The sequence below is a fragment of the Rhinolophus sinicus genome, chromosome 15 (assembly GCF_057876585.1).
Source record: "Rhinolophus sinicus isolate RSI-liver-muscle chromosome 15, RSI-T2T, whole genome shotgun sequence".
Taxonomy (NCBI): domain Eukaryota; kingdom Metazoa; phylum Chordata; class Mammalia; order Chiroptera; family Rhinolophidae; genus Rhinolophus; species Rhinolophus sinicus.
Genome location: NC_142515.1, coordinates 23419607 through 23433349, shown reverse-complemented (window position 1 = coordinate 23433349; position 13743 = coordinate 23419607). Strand labels below are relative to the sequence as shown.

Here is a 13743-nt window from a genome sequence, read left to right as displayed (position 1 = left end):
AGCACCTCTGCACCCCACTGAGGTGGGGTCCCATATGTCCCCCAGGACCTCACCCCTGGGGGCCGTGCTCACCTGCACTGCTCCCCTCCTCCACCTTGCTGACGAAGATGCCCAGGCCATGCTCAGAGCCGCCCCGCACACTGAAACCCAGCCTCCCCGCTGGGCTCTTCTCCACCCGCACGGCGTGGATGATGTCGCTCTCATCACTGTTGGCTGTAGGGGTGGGGACACAGACATGACTCCCATGCCCACTTGGGGCACAGCAGGCCCCTTGGTTCCTAACTTGGGGCCTACAAAACCTGCGTGGCTGGGCACAGGCACCCAGCGACCGAAATGGGAGGGGGGGGGCAGCCAATTTCTGAGTTCCCTGTGGGTGATTTTGAGACCATGGGCCAGTGAGAGTGCAGGAGCAGGCAGGACAGGACTCCATGCCAGAAGACCCTCTTCTCCATCCCTCATAACATAGAAGGGTGTGTGTGTGTGTCTGTGTGTCCGTGTGTCTGTCTAATGCTTACTAAATTCCCATGCCCACAGGATAGGCCAAATGCCTAAAAATCCTGGTACTCTGAGGGTCAGATGGACAGAAAGAAGTTCAAGACTCCATCCTATGGGGCACAGGTGAGGGAGCCTAGGCTCTTCAGCTTGCAGTGGAAATGAATATATTAGCTCAATTTTCAAATAGTTGAAGAGCTATTTTGTGAAAAGTATTAGATGTTTTTGACTATGCAACCCAGAGGGCAGAGCCACGTCCACATAGTAGAGTTAGATGGAGGTCAATTGAGCAAGAGAAAACTTTCTAAAACCTTCAGCTGTCAGACAATGGAATGAGTTTTCCAGGAGGGAGAGTGAGTTCCTCATCCTTGGAGGCATGCAAGCTGACACTTGGTAAATCCCTGTCTAGCATGTTGTGGAAGGATCCCTGAGGTGCCTTCTGTCTTTTAGACTCTGGGATTCTGGAGGTAAGGACTCTAGGAGCTACCTGACTGTATGAAGAGAGAAATCCCGAACAACCCCATGTTGTAATAAGTGCCCAGATCCCAGAGTGGTCCTCTCCATCTGTGCTGGGGAAAATCAGGGAAGGGGGGTCCCTAGGAGCTGGAGCTGTCAGGGAAGTTTTCTTGGAGGATTAAGATGGGTGGGATTTGGATGCATGGAGGGGAAAGGAAGATACTAATGAAGGGACGAAGTGCGCAAAGGCTCAGAGGTGGATATGTGAGGAAACTTTCTGGTTGGAGACAAGTGAGAAGACTGGAGAGGTAAGTTGGGTCCCAGGTGAGAAGGTGAGATTTTTGAGCAAGGCTTACTCCAGAAGAAATCAGAGACAGAGACAGAGAGAGAGAGAGAGAGAGAGAGAGAGAGAGAGAGAGAGAGAGAGAGAGAGAGAGACACTTCAATTTGATCTAAGAGAAATCATGTTACAGTGCATGACCAGGGCAACTCAGGAAGAAATCCCCAAGGGAAGCCTGTGGGCAGGGATGGTGCAGAACAGAGACACGGAGATCTTGGGGCTTCCTAGCTAATTCTATCTGCACAGGTTTTGGGACCTTTTCAGCCCAACCAAGGAGGCTTTTGCTCTCTCATCCCCCAAACATTTTTCTGCTCAGTCCATCTCTGGGGCCTCCCTACGGCCCTCGGCTAGGGGGATGCCAAATCTGGGGATTTGAGCCGAAGAGCTTGGGGTATCTGAGGATGGAACCTTTTCTACGTCCACTGCCCTAGCCCAGGCCACTGACCGAGGGCATCACACAGCCTCCTCACTCTCTCCCCACTTCCACTCTTGCCTTCTTTAATCCAATCTCTACACAGTGGCCAGAGTCAGCTTTGATAATAGATTGCCTTTCCCCTGATTAAAAATGTCAATGTGTACACCTGCTTCTAGAAGGAACCCCATACTCCTCCCATGTCCAATAAGGCCCTCCCGGACTTTCCTCTGCCCACCTCTCTCCCCTCACCTCTGGTCTCCCTCCCTGGTCTCCCTGAGCTTTGGCCACACTGATCTCCTTCCTGTTCTTCTCACAGGTCAATCCTTTCAGTGTTCAGAGTCAATCCTTCCCTGTGCCTATGACACTCTTGCCCAGACCTTCATAAAGCCAGCTCTTACTCTTCAGGCTATCCTGGCTCACACACCACTTTCTCAGAGAAGCCTTCCTGGGCTACCCTAACTAAGAAAGTCCCTTCCCTCCTCTCTGTTAGAGTGGTTCTCAAAGCATGCTCTCCAGACCAGCAGCACCCAGGAAATGATTAAAAATGTGAATTCTCAGCTTTTACCTCAGACTCACTGAATCAGATGCCCTGGGTGTAGGATGCAGCAATCTGTCATTTAACATGCTCCCACCCCCCAGCCCATTCAGATTTATTCTAAAGTTTGAGGAACACTACTCTGTCATATCATCTGAATTAGTACCTTCAAGATTCTTACCGGCCTTTCTCATTATTTGCTTTGTGTGTATTATTTATTATCTATCTATTTTCACTAGGCTGTAAGATCAACCATGGTAGGCACTTTATAATTCTTTTCCACCAATCTATCCCTAGTATGTGGCTCAGTGCTTGGTATTTGCTAAGTCATTTTTTAATAAATGAAAGAATAAATGGATAAATGAATGAGCTAGGATAGACAGAGGAGAAAAGGCTAGTTTGGATTAAAGATAATGCATTTACTCTGGGACCAGCTGGGTTTGCAGAGCTGGTGGGAACTTATGGGGGTGATGTGCGTGGCAGTGTAACTCTTCCCACTGTATCTCCCTTATTAGTTACTTTAGGCCCAAGTGGTCTAAATAATAACCCAGGGGAGGGGTTCCAAGCTATGTAAGTTGGGAGATATTTGTGCTCAGGCAGAGGAGAAGATTCTGAGCTCACAGGCTCCCAGCCCAGACAGGTTAGGGGCCAGCAGGTCAGAGCAATGCCCCTTGGGCGTGGTGTGTCTGGTGAGTGAGGGGGAGCTATAGCACAGTTCTGTAATACAATGGGACTTACAAGGGCAGTGCTGTAGTGCTCTCCTCCCCCCTCCACGTGTCATAGCTCCTCTGGGGACTTCTTTCTGTTCCATGAGTAGTGCCCTGCTGCTCACCTGAGGGGGAGGCTGAGTGGGCCACTGGTGGAGGAAAGCCTGCTGCCTGAGCAACATGCACCATCCCTGACCCGGGGGCCTGGGTAGGGGAGCAGAGATGCCCAGCTGGGTTAGAGGGGAGGAGCAGGGTCTGAAAAGGACAGTCTGGGATTCAGCCAGGGGTGCTCTGCTGGCTGACACACAGGATTGGAGCTGGAGATATTTATCTGGTCCTGTCCAGAGAAAGCCCAGGCCCAGGGAGCCCCCACTTCTCCACTGCCATTCAAGGTCCTGCTTTGCTCACCTGCTGTTTGTCGCCTCACACCTGTCACTGCAGCCAGGCTGTCTCCTAAGTGCCAGCCCCATCATGCTCCATGCTTTCCATTTTCATCCTTTGTCTGTGATACCTCCACCCCAGCTATTCTCATCCCTGTCTCTAAGTCCTGCTACACTGTCAATTTCTGAAGGTGAAGATTGAGCCTTGTTTCTCGCTGGGTCCCCTGCAGGACCTAACCAGGGCTGGTACAGAATCGGTGTGCAATGAAAAGGCATTAAGCACCTACATAAGCTTAGGTGTCCCCTCCGTCAGGGCTCAGCCCTGGGACTCCCTCCCTGACCCTTCACCTTCTTCCTCCTCTTCTAAGGATTGGCTGCACTATCTTTATTTCCCTACTTCTGCAGGTCTTCCTGTCATTCTATCTGCCTCACTGGGCACTGGCTCCATAGCTCAGCACAGAGCTGGTCACTCAATAGGCTGGTTGATAGAGGATGTTCTCCATCCTGCCCACCCCTCAAAGGCATACACAAACGGGTTTGGAGAAAGGGAGAGTCCATGGGATGAAGGGGCCAATTCAATACCCTGCCTAGCTCAGTTGGGAGCTAGCATCTCTCTTTCTTTCTCTCTTTCTCTTTCTTTCTCTCTCTCTCTCTCTCTCTCTCTCTCTCTCTCTCTCTCTCTCTCTCTCTCTCTCACACACACCTTTTCCTGCTGCTATGCCCCATTCCACCTCTGACCTCTCTATAATCCTGGAGCCCTAAAAGCTTGGCCTGAAGGGGAAAAAAGGTAGATGAGAAACAGTGTATGGGCTCCCAGAGGGCCCTGCCTACCCCATCCCAAAGACTCCCATCTCTTGAGTTCCCCCACCCATGCTGGCTCTGCTTACTTAGTGCTATATTTCCCCTCCCCCCACCCTCCGTTCCAGGCTAGTGGCTGGGCACCACCCGCACCTTCGATGGGGGAGTTGATGAGGATGACGCGGCCCATGGGCGATGAGGCTCGGATTCCGCGGGGGGGCCCATTCAGCAGCCGCTGTTGCTTCCTCAGCAAGTATCGTGTTGCGGAGCCTGAGTCGCTGCCCAGGTGGCCTCGGGAGGAGAGGGAGCTCAGAGAGCCGGAGCTTAGGTCTCCGAGGCCCAGTGGGTCGAAGCCCACTGAGAAACCGTGCGCCATGGCGCCTAGACTACAGGTCCATAGGGAACCTGCTAGCCCTCGAGTGGAGGGCCCAGCGAGCTCAGGGCTCCATGAGCTTTCTGTGCAGGACTGGGGGTTCCAGTGACCAGGATCCCCCCACCTCTGCTGCCTCGCCGAAGTGTGAGCTCCAGGCCTGCGCAGGAAGGGGGTGGTGTCAGGGGTGTGAATGCTGCCTCCCAGAATTTCCACCCTTCCTCCTGGTTTGAGCATCCTACCCTCCCATGCCTAAGGCCCCTCACCTCTCCTACCCCTGGCCAGAGAACTGCCCAGTCCAGGCACCATCGTGGACTTCTGGAGCTATTCACACAAGGCTAGTGGGAACCTCTCATTCAACCCTCATTCACACTCTGAGCTGAGTCATCTACTCGGTCCTGAATCCTCAGTAGAGGTTGAGAGAGTGGAGATGGGATTCTTGCATGCCCTGGGGCTTCAAGCGGTGTGAGAGAAATCGGGGCCAGGACAGTTCACTGCACACCTTTCCTGCGTACGTGGGTAGGGGCCAGCCGCGGTTCTCAGGCCTCGAGGGCAGGGCTGCAGGACCTGGGACAGCTGCAGCCAAAGACCCCAGAGATCTCCCGGCCCTCAGAGATCGCCAGGCTCCAGGCTACTATCCCCTCCGTCCCCTCTACTCTACAGTCTAAAGAGGTTGCGTGAATCTCTCACAGGCTTGGGGGGAAGACCTGCTGGCGAGAGCCCCACAACATCCGGTGCAAACCAGGGCTAACTCCCTTGGAGTAGCTCTGGGTCCCAGAACCAAGCACCCCATCTTCGGTTCGGCCCTCCCGGCCCCCCACTTCTTGGGCTCGGCCCCGGCCCCCCTCACCTGCTCGTGTGTGCGGCAGCCGCCGGCCTCGCCCGCCCGAGGGCGCGAGCGACTGCCGCAGCGGGGGACCCCGCCCACGCCTCGCCGAGGCGGCAGGAGCCCGGCTGGCCTGCGAAAGCTCTCGCTTCCATTGGCTGGGAGGACCGCCATTCACTCCCTCCCGCCACCTCCCTTGGGCTCCCAGGACAGCCATTTGTCACCCGGGCTGGGGCCGCCGGCTTCTACTTGCTCCAGTTCGAGCTCTGATGCCCAATCTCAACCTCGAAGTTAGGGCGTGGGTCTCTCAGCTTGACTCCTGCTACGGGTTCAGCGCAGGGGAGCTCGGAACCGCGTCTTCTCCAGGCCAAGCCAACTATCAGGGCTCATGGAATTGCCACCGCTCCGTGGTCACCCCCGAGGTCTCAGTGAGGGAATGTCACCTGGGCAGAGCAGGGCGTGAGCCTGCAGTGGGCAGGCGCCTGGGGGTGCGGCAGGCGTGCTCTGTACTGTGACTAGGTGAGTTGTGAGTGTGTGTGTGTGTGTGTGTGTGTGTGATTGAGCGCTGCCTTCTTCACATGCATCCTACTTTTACGTCAGAAAGTGTCTCTCTGTCCACTGAGTTACAGAAAGGTCGACAGGAGGAGCAGCTAGTCCCAGGACACTAGGAGTAGGAAGAATCTTTCTGATCCGCTTGCTTGATGCAGACAGAGCTACCTTGAGCCTTCTGCTCCTTTACATCTCAGAGCAGGGACTGCGGCTGCGATCTGTGATGCAGGGGTAGGGATTGAGGGCATAAGGAAACGGGGGACCCCGTGGAGCTAGGAGTTACAGAGAGAAATAAGGAGGGCCCTGGGGAGGAGGTAAGGGCTGGGGACATAGAAGGGGCACAGACACGAGCAGAACGGGGCTGTGAAGGGGTGGTGAATTTGAGGGCTGCGGAAGGAAAGAGGTTGCGGGAAGCGAGGTAGGAGCCCAGGGGGCCAATACGCAAAAGCCACTGCCAAGGCAGCCATCAAGTAAACAAGTCAGGCGGTAATCCGAGTCCTCTGATGGATGGCCCCTCCACATCGCCTGCCTGAGCCCTGCGCGCTGCGAGCTTTCGCCCTGTACACCTAGACCGCTTACTGCCGAGGCCGGGTGCTTCCCGAGACCGGGTGCTTCCCGAGACCAGCCTGGGACTGCAAACAAAGTGGGCAGCAACCGTGGCTCCTCCCCTCCTCTCTCGGTCTGGGGACGAGGCCAGAACTGATCCCGGAGCTGGATTGGTTCTGGGAGGCAGCATGGGGCTGGACCCCGGTGGCCCTGCTGGGGGCGTCGCCCCAAATGACACCCACCGCCCCCAGGTTCTGCCAATCCCCGGGCACGCCGGGCGAAGGCGCCGGGGAGCCCCCGCCCCTCCTGCTGGTTAGCGTCAGGCGTGACGTTTCACGTGATGAGTGGGAGCGCGGGGCGACGCGGGGAGAGGAAGGAGGGTCTGAGAGCTACAGAGGCCAGGAGCCCAGAGCCCAAGAGAGTGTGAGTGCTCAGGTGGTGTTCTGGGGTCAGGCAAGTAGAGGGTTGAGGGCTGGGAGTTGGAGAGGGTGGCCTGCCTTCTCAGTCTTTTCCGGATTCAGAATATTCGTCTATAGGGAGGTTCATGGGGCATGAGAAGAGGTTGGTTGGGGAAAGAATGTCAGGGTGGGGCTCTGTGTGGTCACACATTCAAGTGTCTGCAACTGATGGATATGGGCTATATGTGGAGTGTGTGTATGCTTGCAAATAACAGTCTTGCAAGCTGGTGAATGCAGGGTGTGTCCACCCTGTTTTTATGTCTGTGTAGCACAAACGTGATGGTGTCTTTGTGTGTGGGTATGTGAGTGTCAGTCTGTGAGAGGGAGGGAGGGTGTGCCTGCCTGTAAGGGAGGAAGTGTGGTTGAAGAGGATTAGTCATTCTGTAGGATTTTACCCAATGCAGCCAGATGGCTGTTTCAGGCTTTCCTCTCTGTGCTGGGTGGAGGGGGCTCTTACTGAATCCTGCCCCTTTCTGGAGGCAGGTGGCTCCAGGAGAGGTGGATGGCTGTCTGTGCCAGCCCTGCCCAGTTGGGGAACAAGGAGAGCCTTGGGCCATTCAGTGTGGGTTGAAAATACACACACATTCACATAGTTGGCATCAGAGTCCCTGTGTTTGAGATCTGGAATAGATAAGCCCTGGGGTGGCCAAAGAGCTCCTGCTCTCCTTCAATCAGGATCTAGGGTGTGGGATGGCTTATGCCATCTTCCCAAACAGCCTTGGGAGTTTGTATCCAGGTCTCAGGGCAGCAAGGGCCTAAAGCTGACATGAATATGGATGTGGAATGCATATAATATGCATATTTGTGCATACAGAGCACAAGAGTCGCTGCATGGGATTAGTTGCTGCTCATGCATCAACCACACACACATAAATCCTCACTCATGAAAATCTGCACAGGCCGGAGCCCAAGATCTGTTTTCCCGGGTCTGTACCCCACCCCCAGCCCCTCTAGTGGCAGTAGGTCCCTGGCCAGGACATTGCCTAGAAAACAGCTCCTCCCCCCACTGTTGCTTACCTATCTAGAGTCACCTTGAGCACTAGAAGGAATTGGCGATAGGCCCAGGGACCAGGGCAGACAGGGACACCAATGGCTCTCCCACGTTGAGCCCGTGGACACCCTCCTCCTCTGATTCTGGTCCCTGCCTTGCAGAAAATGGGTGAGTTGCCCTTAGATATCAACATCCAGGAACCTCGCTGGGACCAAAGCACTTTCCTGGGTAGAGCCCAGCACTTCTTCACTGTTACTGACCCCCGAAATCTGTTGCTGTCTGCGGCACAGCTGGAAGCTTCCCGGAACATCGTGCAGAACTACAGGTGACCCCCTTCCCCATCTGACCTTGTAACCCAGGGTCTCATTCCCTGCCTTTAATACAGTACCTTTTGCACCTGTCTCCCCAAGCTTGAGAGTGACCCTTTCCTACCCCTCATTCCCTGGCTTTATCTTTTGAAATCATGGACAACTATGGCACAGAGCTTTAATCCAAAAGATTTTAGGGTGTTTGGGTTTAGGAGATGGCATTGATACTTATAGGTGGGGGGCTGCTCTATGCCTTTACAAACGCTCTATAGGGACCCATCCCACTGCTGGACCATCCTCTGCAAGGACAGAGGGTCTCAAAGTTGAGTCCCAAGGAGGTAAGAGGGCATCCCCCTTATCTCCAGGGGGAAAAACCGTTGCAATATCCCTAGACATTTTTGACCCATTGGGATCCACCCTAACCCATGAACCAGTATTTTGGGCAGAAATACAAGGGCAGCCATATTTGTGTGGCTAGAAGAAAAGTAGAAATAGGAGTCCCCTTTCTGGGAAGATTTGATTCTCTCCCAGAGACAAGGAGCTCCTTTATTCTGAGATCGGGGACCACAGTGCTGGGTCCTTTGCCCAAACTTCCCCTGAGCCGTGTGGGCAGGGCTTAGGAAGACATATCTGCCCCACTAGAATTACCTGTTTGCTCCCTGCTAACCTCTGCAGGGCCGGCGTGGTGACACCAGGACTCACTGAAGACCAGCTGTGGAGGGCCAAGTATGTGTACGACTCTGCCTTCCATCCAGACACGGGGGAGAAAGTGGTCCTGATTGGCCGCATGTCAGCCCAGGTGCCCATGAACATGACCATCACCGGCTGCATGCTCACCTTCTACAGGCATGTCCTGTCCCATTTGTCCCCTCCCTGAGCACTCTGTCCAAGCTAGAGTGTAGCTTGACGTAGGTCCTTCCTCTCTGGGCCAGTGTGGGCTGAAAATGGTGGGTGGGGGAGAGCTTGTGTTCGAATCCCTTCCATTCCTCAGAACTCAGCCCTGCAAGTCCTCCCACCCCAGAGACAGGGGGTGTGTTTGTGTAAATGGGTAGGGTCATGCAGGAGTCACCAGAGAAGGATCTAGGGCCACCACCTGGTCAGTCCTGAAGGTTTGGGAGTAACCTTTGGGGTTTCATTATCGGGGCCCGAGGATGAGGGACACTAGAGGGAGCAGAAGTGCCTTTGTTTCCTCAGGAAGACCCCCACCGTGGTGTTCTGGCAGTGGGTGAATCAGTCCTTCAACGCTGTCGTTAACTACTCCAACCGCAGTGGCGACGCCCCCATCACCGTGGGGTGAGTCATCCCCGGAGATTCTTCTCCTGGCCCACCATGGCTCTTTCCTGCTTGAGCCTGTTCCCTCACTGCCCATGAAGCCAGTTGCTTCCTGCCCTCCTCTCAGCCTATCCTTCTCCACTTTCTTGGCCTGAACTTATGGGGTCCTCTTGTGTATGCTTTGGGGGGCCCACTCTTCTTCAAGGGGAGGAGTGGAGGCTTCCAGACAAGTCTCCCCTGGAGCCAGGAGGCATTTCTCTGCAATGAGGCCACCTGCCCACACCTCATGTGTTGAATATTTGGCATGTCCCTGAAGGAAAGAACCACAGACTGGACTGTTTACCTCCCCTCTTGTGTTGTGGCTTTTCCACCCATAGGCAGCTGGGAACAGCTTACGTGAGTGCCACCACCGGGGCTGTGGCCACAGCCCTGGGCCTCAAATTCCTCACCAAGGTAAATGCCCCCATTCCACTGGTCCCCAGTCACCCTTTATTCACCTCCTTCATCCCCGTCACCCCTCCCCCTCGACCTGCAGGCTCCCCATATCTCTCCCTAGAGTTCTTCACCATCTGGTTGCCTTCAGGGCCACTAAATGATATCTTTCCTCCCCCAGCACCTGCCCCCCCTGGTTGGCAGATTTGTGCCCTTTGCAGCTGTAGCAGCTGCAAACTGCATCAACATCCCTCTGATGAGGCAGAGGTGAGTGGCCCCCACTCCTGGCCTGTGCACGCCCACCGGGCATGGGGGCATACCATCCAGCCATGCAGACCAGCCAGAATGGGGACTCCTTCCCTGAGCGTGAGCTGCTGGGCCCAGTCTCAGTCTGGGATCTGGGGTGGGAGAACCAGCCTTTGAATCTAGGACATCTGAAGGGACCACAGGGAGTAGCTGTCCATGAGGGCATTTTGGCTAGGATTTGGGGCCTGTGACCTGACTCTCCTCACTTCCGTTCTCAGGGAGCTGCAGGTGGGCATCCCGGTGACTGATGAGGCAGGTCAGAGGCTTGGCCACTCGGTGACCGCGGCCAAGCAGGGAATCTTCCAGGTGGTGATATCAAGAATCTGCATGGCGATTCCTGCCATGGGTGAGGCAGGGGTGGCTGGGTGGGGCACAGGAGGCTCTGAGAGAAAGGGGTATGGTTCTTCAGATGTTTTGAGGACTCTGGGGGCCATAAGACTCCAGGGGGAAGTGGGAGGAACTGTGAAGGGGGATGCCCCCTCCTTAGGGTCCCGACAGTCATGCCACTAACTCCCTCCCTCCCTGCTCTGCCTCCCTTTCAGCCATACCCCCCGTGATCATGGATGCTTTGGAGAAGAAAGACTTCCTGAAGGTGGGTCACTCTCGCCCATTCTATCCTGGAAGTAGTGGTGATTGGGAGCAGACGTGAGTCCCCAATCCCAGCCCCTTTTCCAGCCTGACCTGAGTGAGTTTAAGACTTGCCACTTGTTTGCCCCACTCCTGTGCTGCCCCGTTCACCTTCATTCACTCAGCAAGAATGAATTGGGCTGGGGTGAAGGAACATTGAGGGAACAGGAGGAGAAGAAAAGGGAAGAAAGGAAATGGTTTCTATCCTAAAGGAAACTGGTGTCACGCCAGAGACCTCTGACACACACCAGGGACAGGCTATAAATATTTATTGCATACCAACTATGCACATTGGAGGAACAGAATGGTGGTCCCTCTGGTTGGGCCAAATCGAGCAGGGTATGCAGAACAGGAGGTATTTTGGAAAGGGACAAATTCATGCCACTGGGACAGGAGGAAGTGAGTGAAGGGTCAGAGGAGGGAGGCTTCCTGAAGAAAGCAACCCCTGGAGAAAGTGAGGGAAAAGAAAGAATGGCAGGGAGTGCCATGAGAACCAGTTCTGAGAGGCCAGAATGGGTGATGGAACACTAGGGAGGGTGTCCGCAAACAGGCCTGGCTGGAGTAGAACGTGGTGATCTGGAGATTCCAGCTCTGTTGTGGGCTTGAGAGAAAGAAAAGGGCCACGTATCCGAGGTTCACAGGCAGGGCTAATGGGATAGAGCTGTGGTGGGTGAAATGGGGTGGCAGCCTGGAACACGTGCCATTCCATTGTCTCTGTCTCTCCACAGCGCCGCGCCTGGCTGGGGGCACCCTTGCAGGTGGGACTGGTGGGCTTCTGGTAAGTGTGCAGGGAGTTAGCTAGGGTGTGTGGGAGTACCTTTCCATGGGGGATGTGGGCGTGTATTCATTGCTTTTAAGATGTTTACATATATCGTTCAGTCATACATTGAGTAGGTATGGTTCTTGGACATCCATAGGGCATACTGTGTGTGTTAGGGGGTGATCCCTGTCCTTGAAGGTCAACAGTATAGTTGAAGGGGTTCCAGTCTTCCATCTACAAGAGGAAACCACAAAAATTTACCTTTTGTACCATCCAGAAGTTTCATACACATTGAATTCCTGATTGTCTCACTCTCTGGCTGTGGAGCTCTGAGTCACTGCTCTGGAGGTTCTTTCCTCAGCCAGAACCTAATGCCAGAGTTGACTTTAATCTGTCTTCACCCCGAGGGACAGTCTCCAGAAATGGGATGGGGGGCAAGAAGGGAACACACTTAGGTCAAAGCTTCACAAACCTTTCCAACATTCTTCTCCCCAGCCTGGTATTTGCCACCCCCCTGTGCTGTGCCCTGTTCCCCCAGAGAAGGTAAGTGCTGCCCCCCGCCCCGAGCTTGGCTCTGGACAGGTCTCCACATCTGTGGAACCAGCTGACCTTCAGTGTGTTCTGGGAAGAGGCCTGGCAGATACTTATACTGGGGGTGGGGAATGACAGTGATCTGGGCCTTGTGGCCTTCAGTGGAGAAGATTCTTCAGCTTGGGAAGAGGAAGGATGGTGATCCCTTAGCCTGAGGGGGTTGGGTTCAGGGGACACTCAGCTGGCCTGTGCTGTTCTGTTGCAGTTCGATACACGTGAGCAGGCTGGAGCCGGAGCTGAGAGCTCAGATCCATCAGCAAAACCCCGGCATGGAAGTGGTTTACTACAACAAGGGGCTGTGAGGGAGGGTCAGCCCTGGCCCCTCCCTCTCCTCGTGCTGCTGCTTTAGTGGAGCCTTGCCACCCTGCCACTTTCTCTTCTGCCTGGTACTGGGCAGGGGCCTTGGTAGTCAGCAGCCATTGAGACCAGCAATCCATTAGGCTGGGGGAGGTACCCCCCCATCAGCCTTTTTCTCTCCTCTCTGATTTCAAAGAGTAGGGTCACGTAGTCCCTTTCTCCTGTGCTAGTGTGTCTACTTATGTACATATGTGATATATGAGTGTACATGCTGTCCTGGAAGCTAGGAGCAGGCGTGCTGTCCTGGGATGTCCTGCTGTCTGGCTTCTCTTCTTGGCCTCCTGCCACCTGCCAGCCAGCCAGGCCACAGAACTTCCTTGCCTAAACAGTTCCACTGGCCAAGTCAAGTCTGACAGCACATTACCACTTATGGACACAGGAAGAGCCCCAGGGTCTCAGGACAGACTGAGGGACACTAGCAGACCAAATGGGGCTGAAGCCTTCAGATTTCTGCTTCCTGGCTCCCAAAGCTGACTCAGGAACTGGCAGAGGAACACATGTCAGGCTAAGGGAGGCAGGGGGCTTATACCACCCCCCACATCCTGGAATAGATCATTTCCTCTTCTCTACCAGAGCAAAGGGGTGTCAGTATCCTGTACTACTCTTGCCATCTCCTCCCTCCCCCCCACCCCACATTGCAATGTGGGCATCTTCAGGCACAATCCTAGGAGTTCTTGGTCCACTCTGACAGCATAACCTCAAATCTAAACTCCAATCCTCTCCCTCACTAAAAAGCCACAAAGGCAGAGAAGCATTCCCCTTTAAGAGCTCCCACCGTACCCTCTTACTGAGGGACACAGCTATGGGAACAGCGCTTAAACTCCACAGGTATCCAAGTGGGTGTAACTAGTACGTCCTCAAGGGCACCTAGGCCCTAAGACAGGGAATTTTGTGTTCCATTGACCCTTGTTAGACATTCAGCAGAACCCCTACCTTAGCTCCTTCTATTTCTTGAGGCTTGGCCCTGCTCCCACCCCAATCCCCATCCTCAAGAGGCATCAGCATCTGGTGTAAAGGGGAGGTGCGCTTGGGGATAGCGTATGTGCTGGTAAACTCAGAGTGTAGAGTTGCACCTTGACTCCAACTCCCATGGCCTCTGGCCGAAGTGGTAGAGTGGAAGGCCCCCAGAGGGATCCTCTAAGAGTACTTCCCTGCTCGCCCAACCAGCCGCCACCAGTAGTAAAAGCTATGATGCCACTGTTACTCAATAAACTGAAAACCTGTCTA

The 13743-nt window shown here is 54.6% G+C and overlaps 2 protein-coding genes across 6 annotated transcripts in view; one reads left to right on the top strand and one right to left on the bottom strand.

Moving 5' to 3' along the window:
• The window catches only part of PDZD7 (PDZ domain containing 7), an 18889-nt gene extending 13282 nt beyond the window's left edge, over positions 1 to 5607 (bottom strand). Inside the window, exons 1-3 of the mRNA XM_019724932.3 lie at positions 5344 to 5607; positions 4277 to 4653; positions 73 to 213 (exon numbers count right to left, since the gene is read on the bottom strand). Coding sequence (XP_019580491.3) covers positions 73 to 213; positions 4277 to 4653; positions 5344 to 5474 — 649 coding nt within the window. The 5' untranslated portion in view covers positions 5475 to 5607. The remainder of the gene's footprint in view (positions 1 to 72; positions 214 to 4276; positions 4654 to 5343) is intronic.
• On the top strand, positions 5531 to 13743 carry SFXN3 (sideroflexin 3). Of its 5 annotated transcripts, none has more exons than XM_019724939.3 (11): positions 5531 to 5838; positions 8025 to 8188; positions 8847 to 9017; positions 9366 to 9464; positions 9821 to 9896; positions 10057 to 10142; positions 10400 to 10527; positions 10724 to 10773; positions 11537 to 11586; positions 12064 to 12111; positions 12365 to 13743. In XM_019724939.3, exons 2-11 carry the CDS (start codon positions 8028 to 8030, stop codon positions 12459 to 12461), a joined length of 966 nt encoding a protein of 321 aa, XP_019580498.1. In that variant the 5' UTR covers positions 5531 to 5838; positions 8025 to 8027; the 3' UTR covers positions 12462 to 13743. The 5 variants fall into 5 exon arrangements, with proteins under 5 accessions (XP_019580498.1, XP_019580497.2, XP_019580496.2 ...); XM_019724938.3 differs by lacking the exon at positions 5531 to 5838 and adding an exon at positions 6682 to 6837; XM_019724937.3 differs by lacking the exon at positions 5531 to 5838 and adding an exon at positions 6700 to 6849.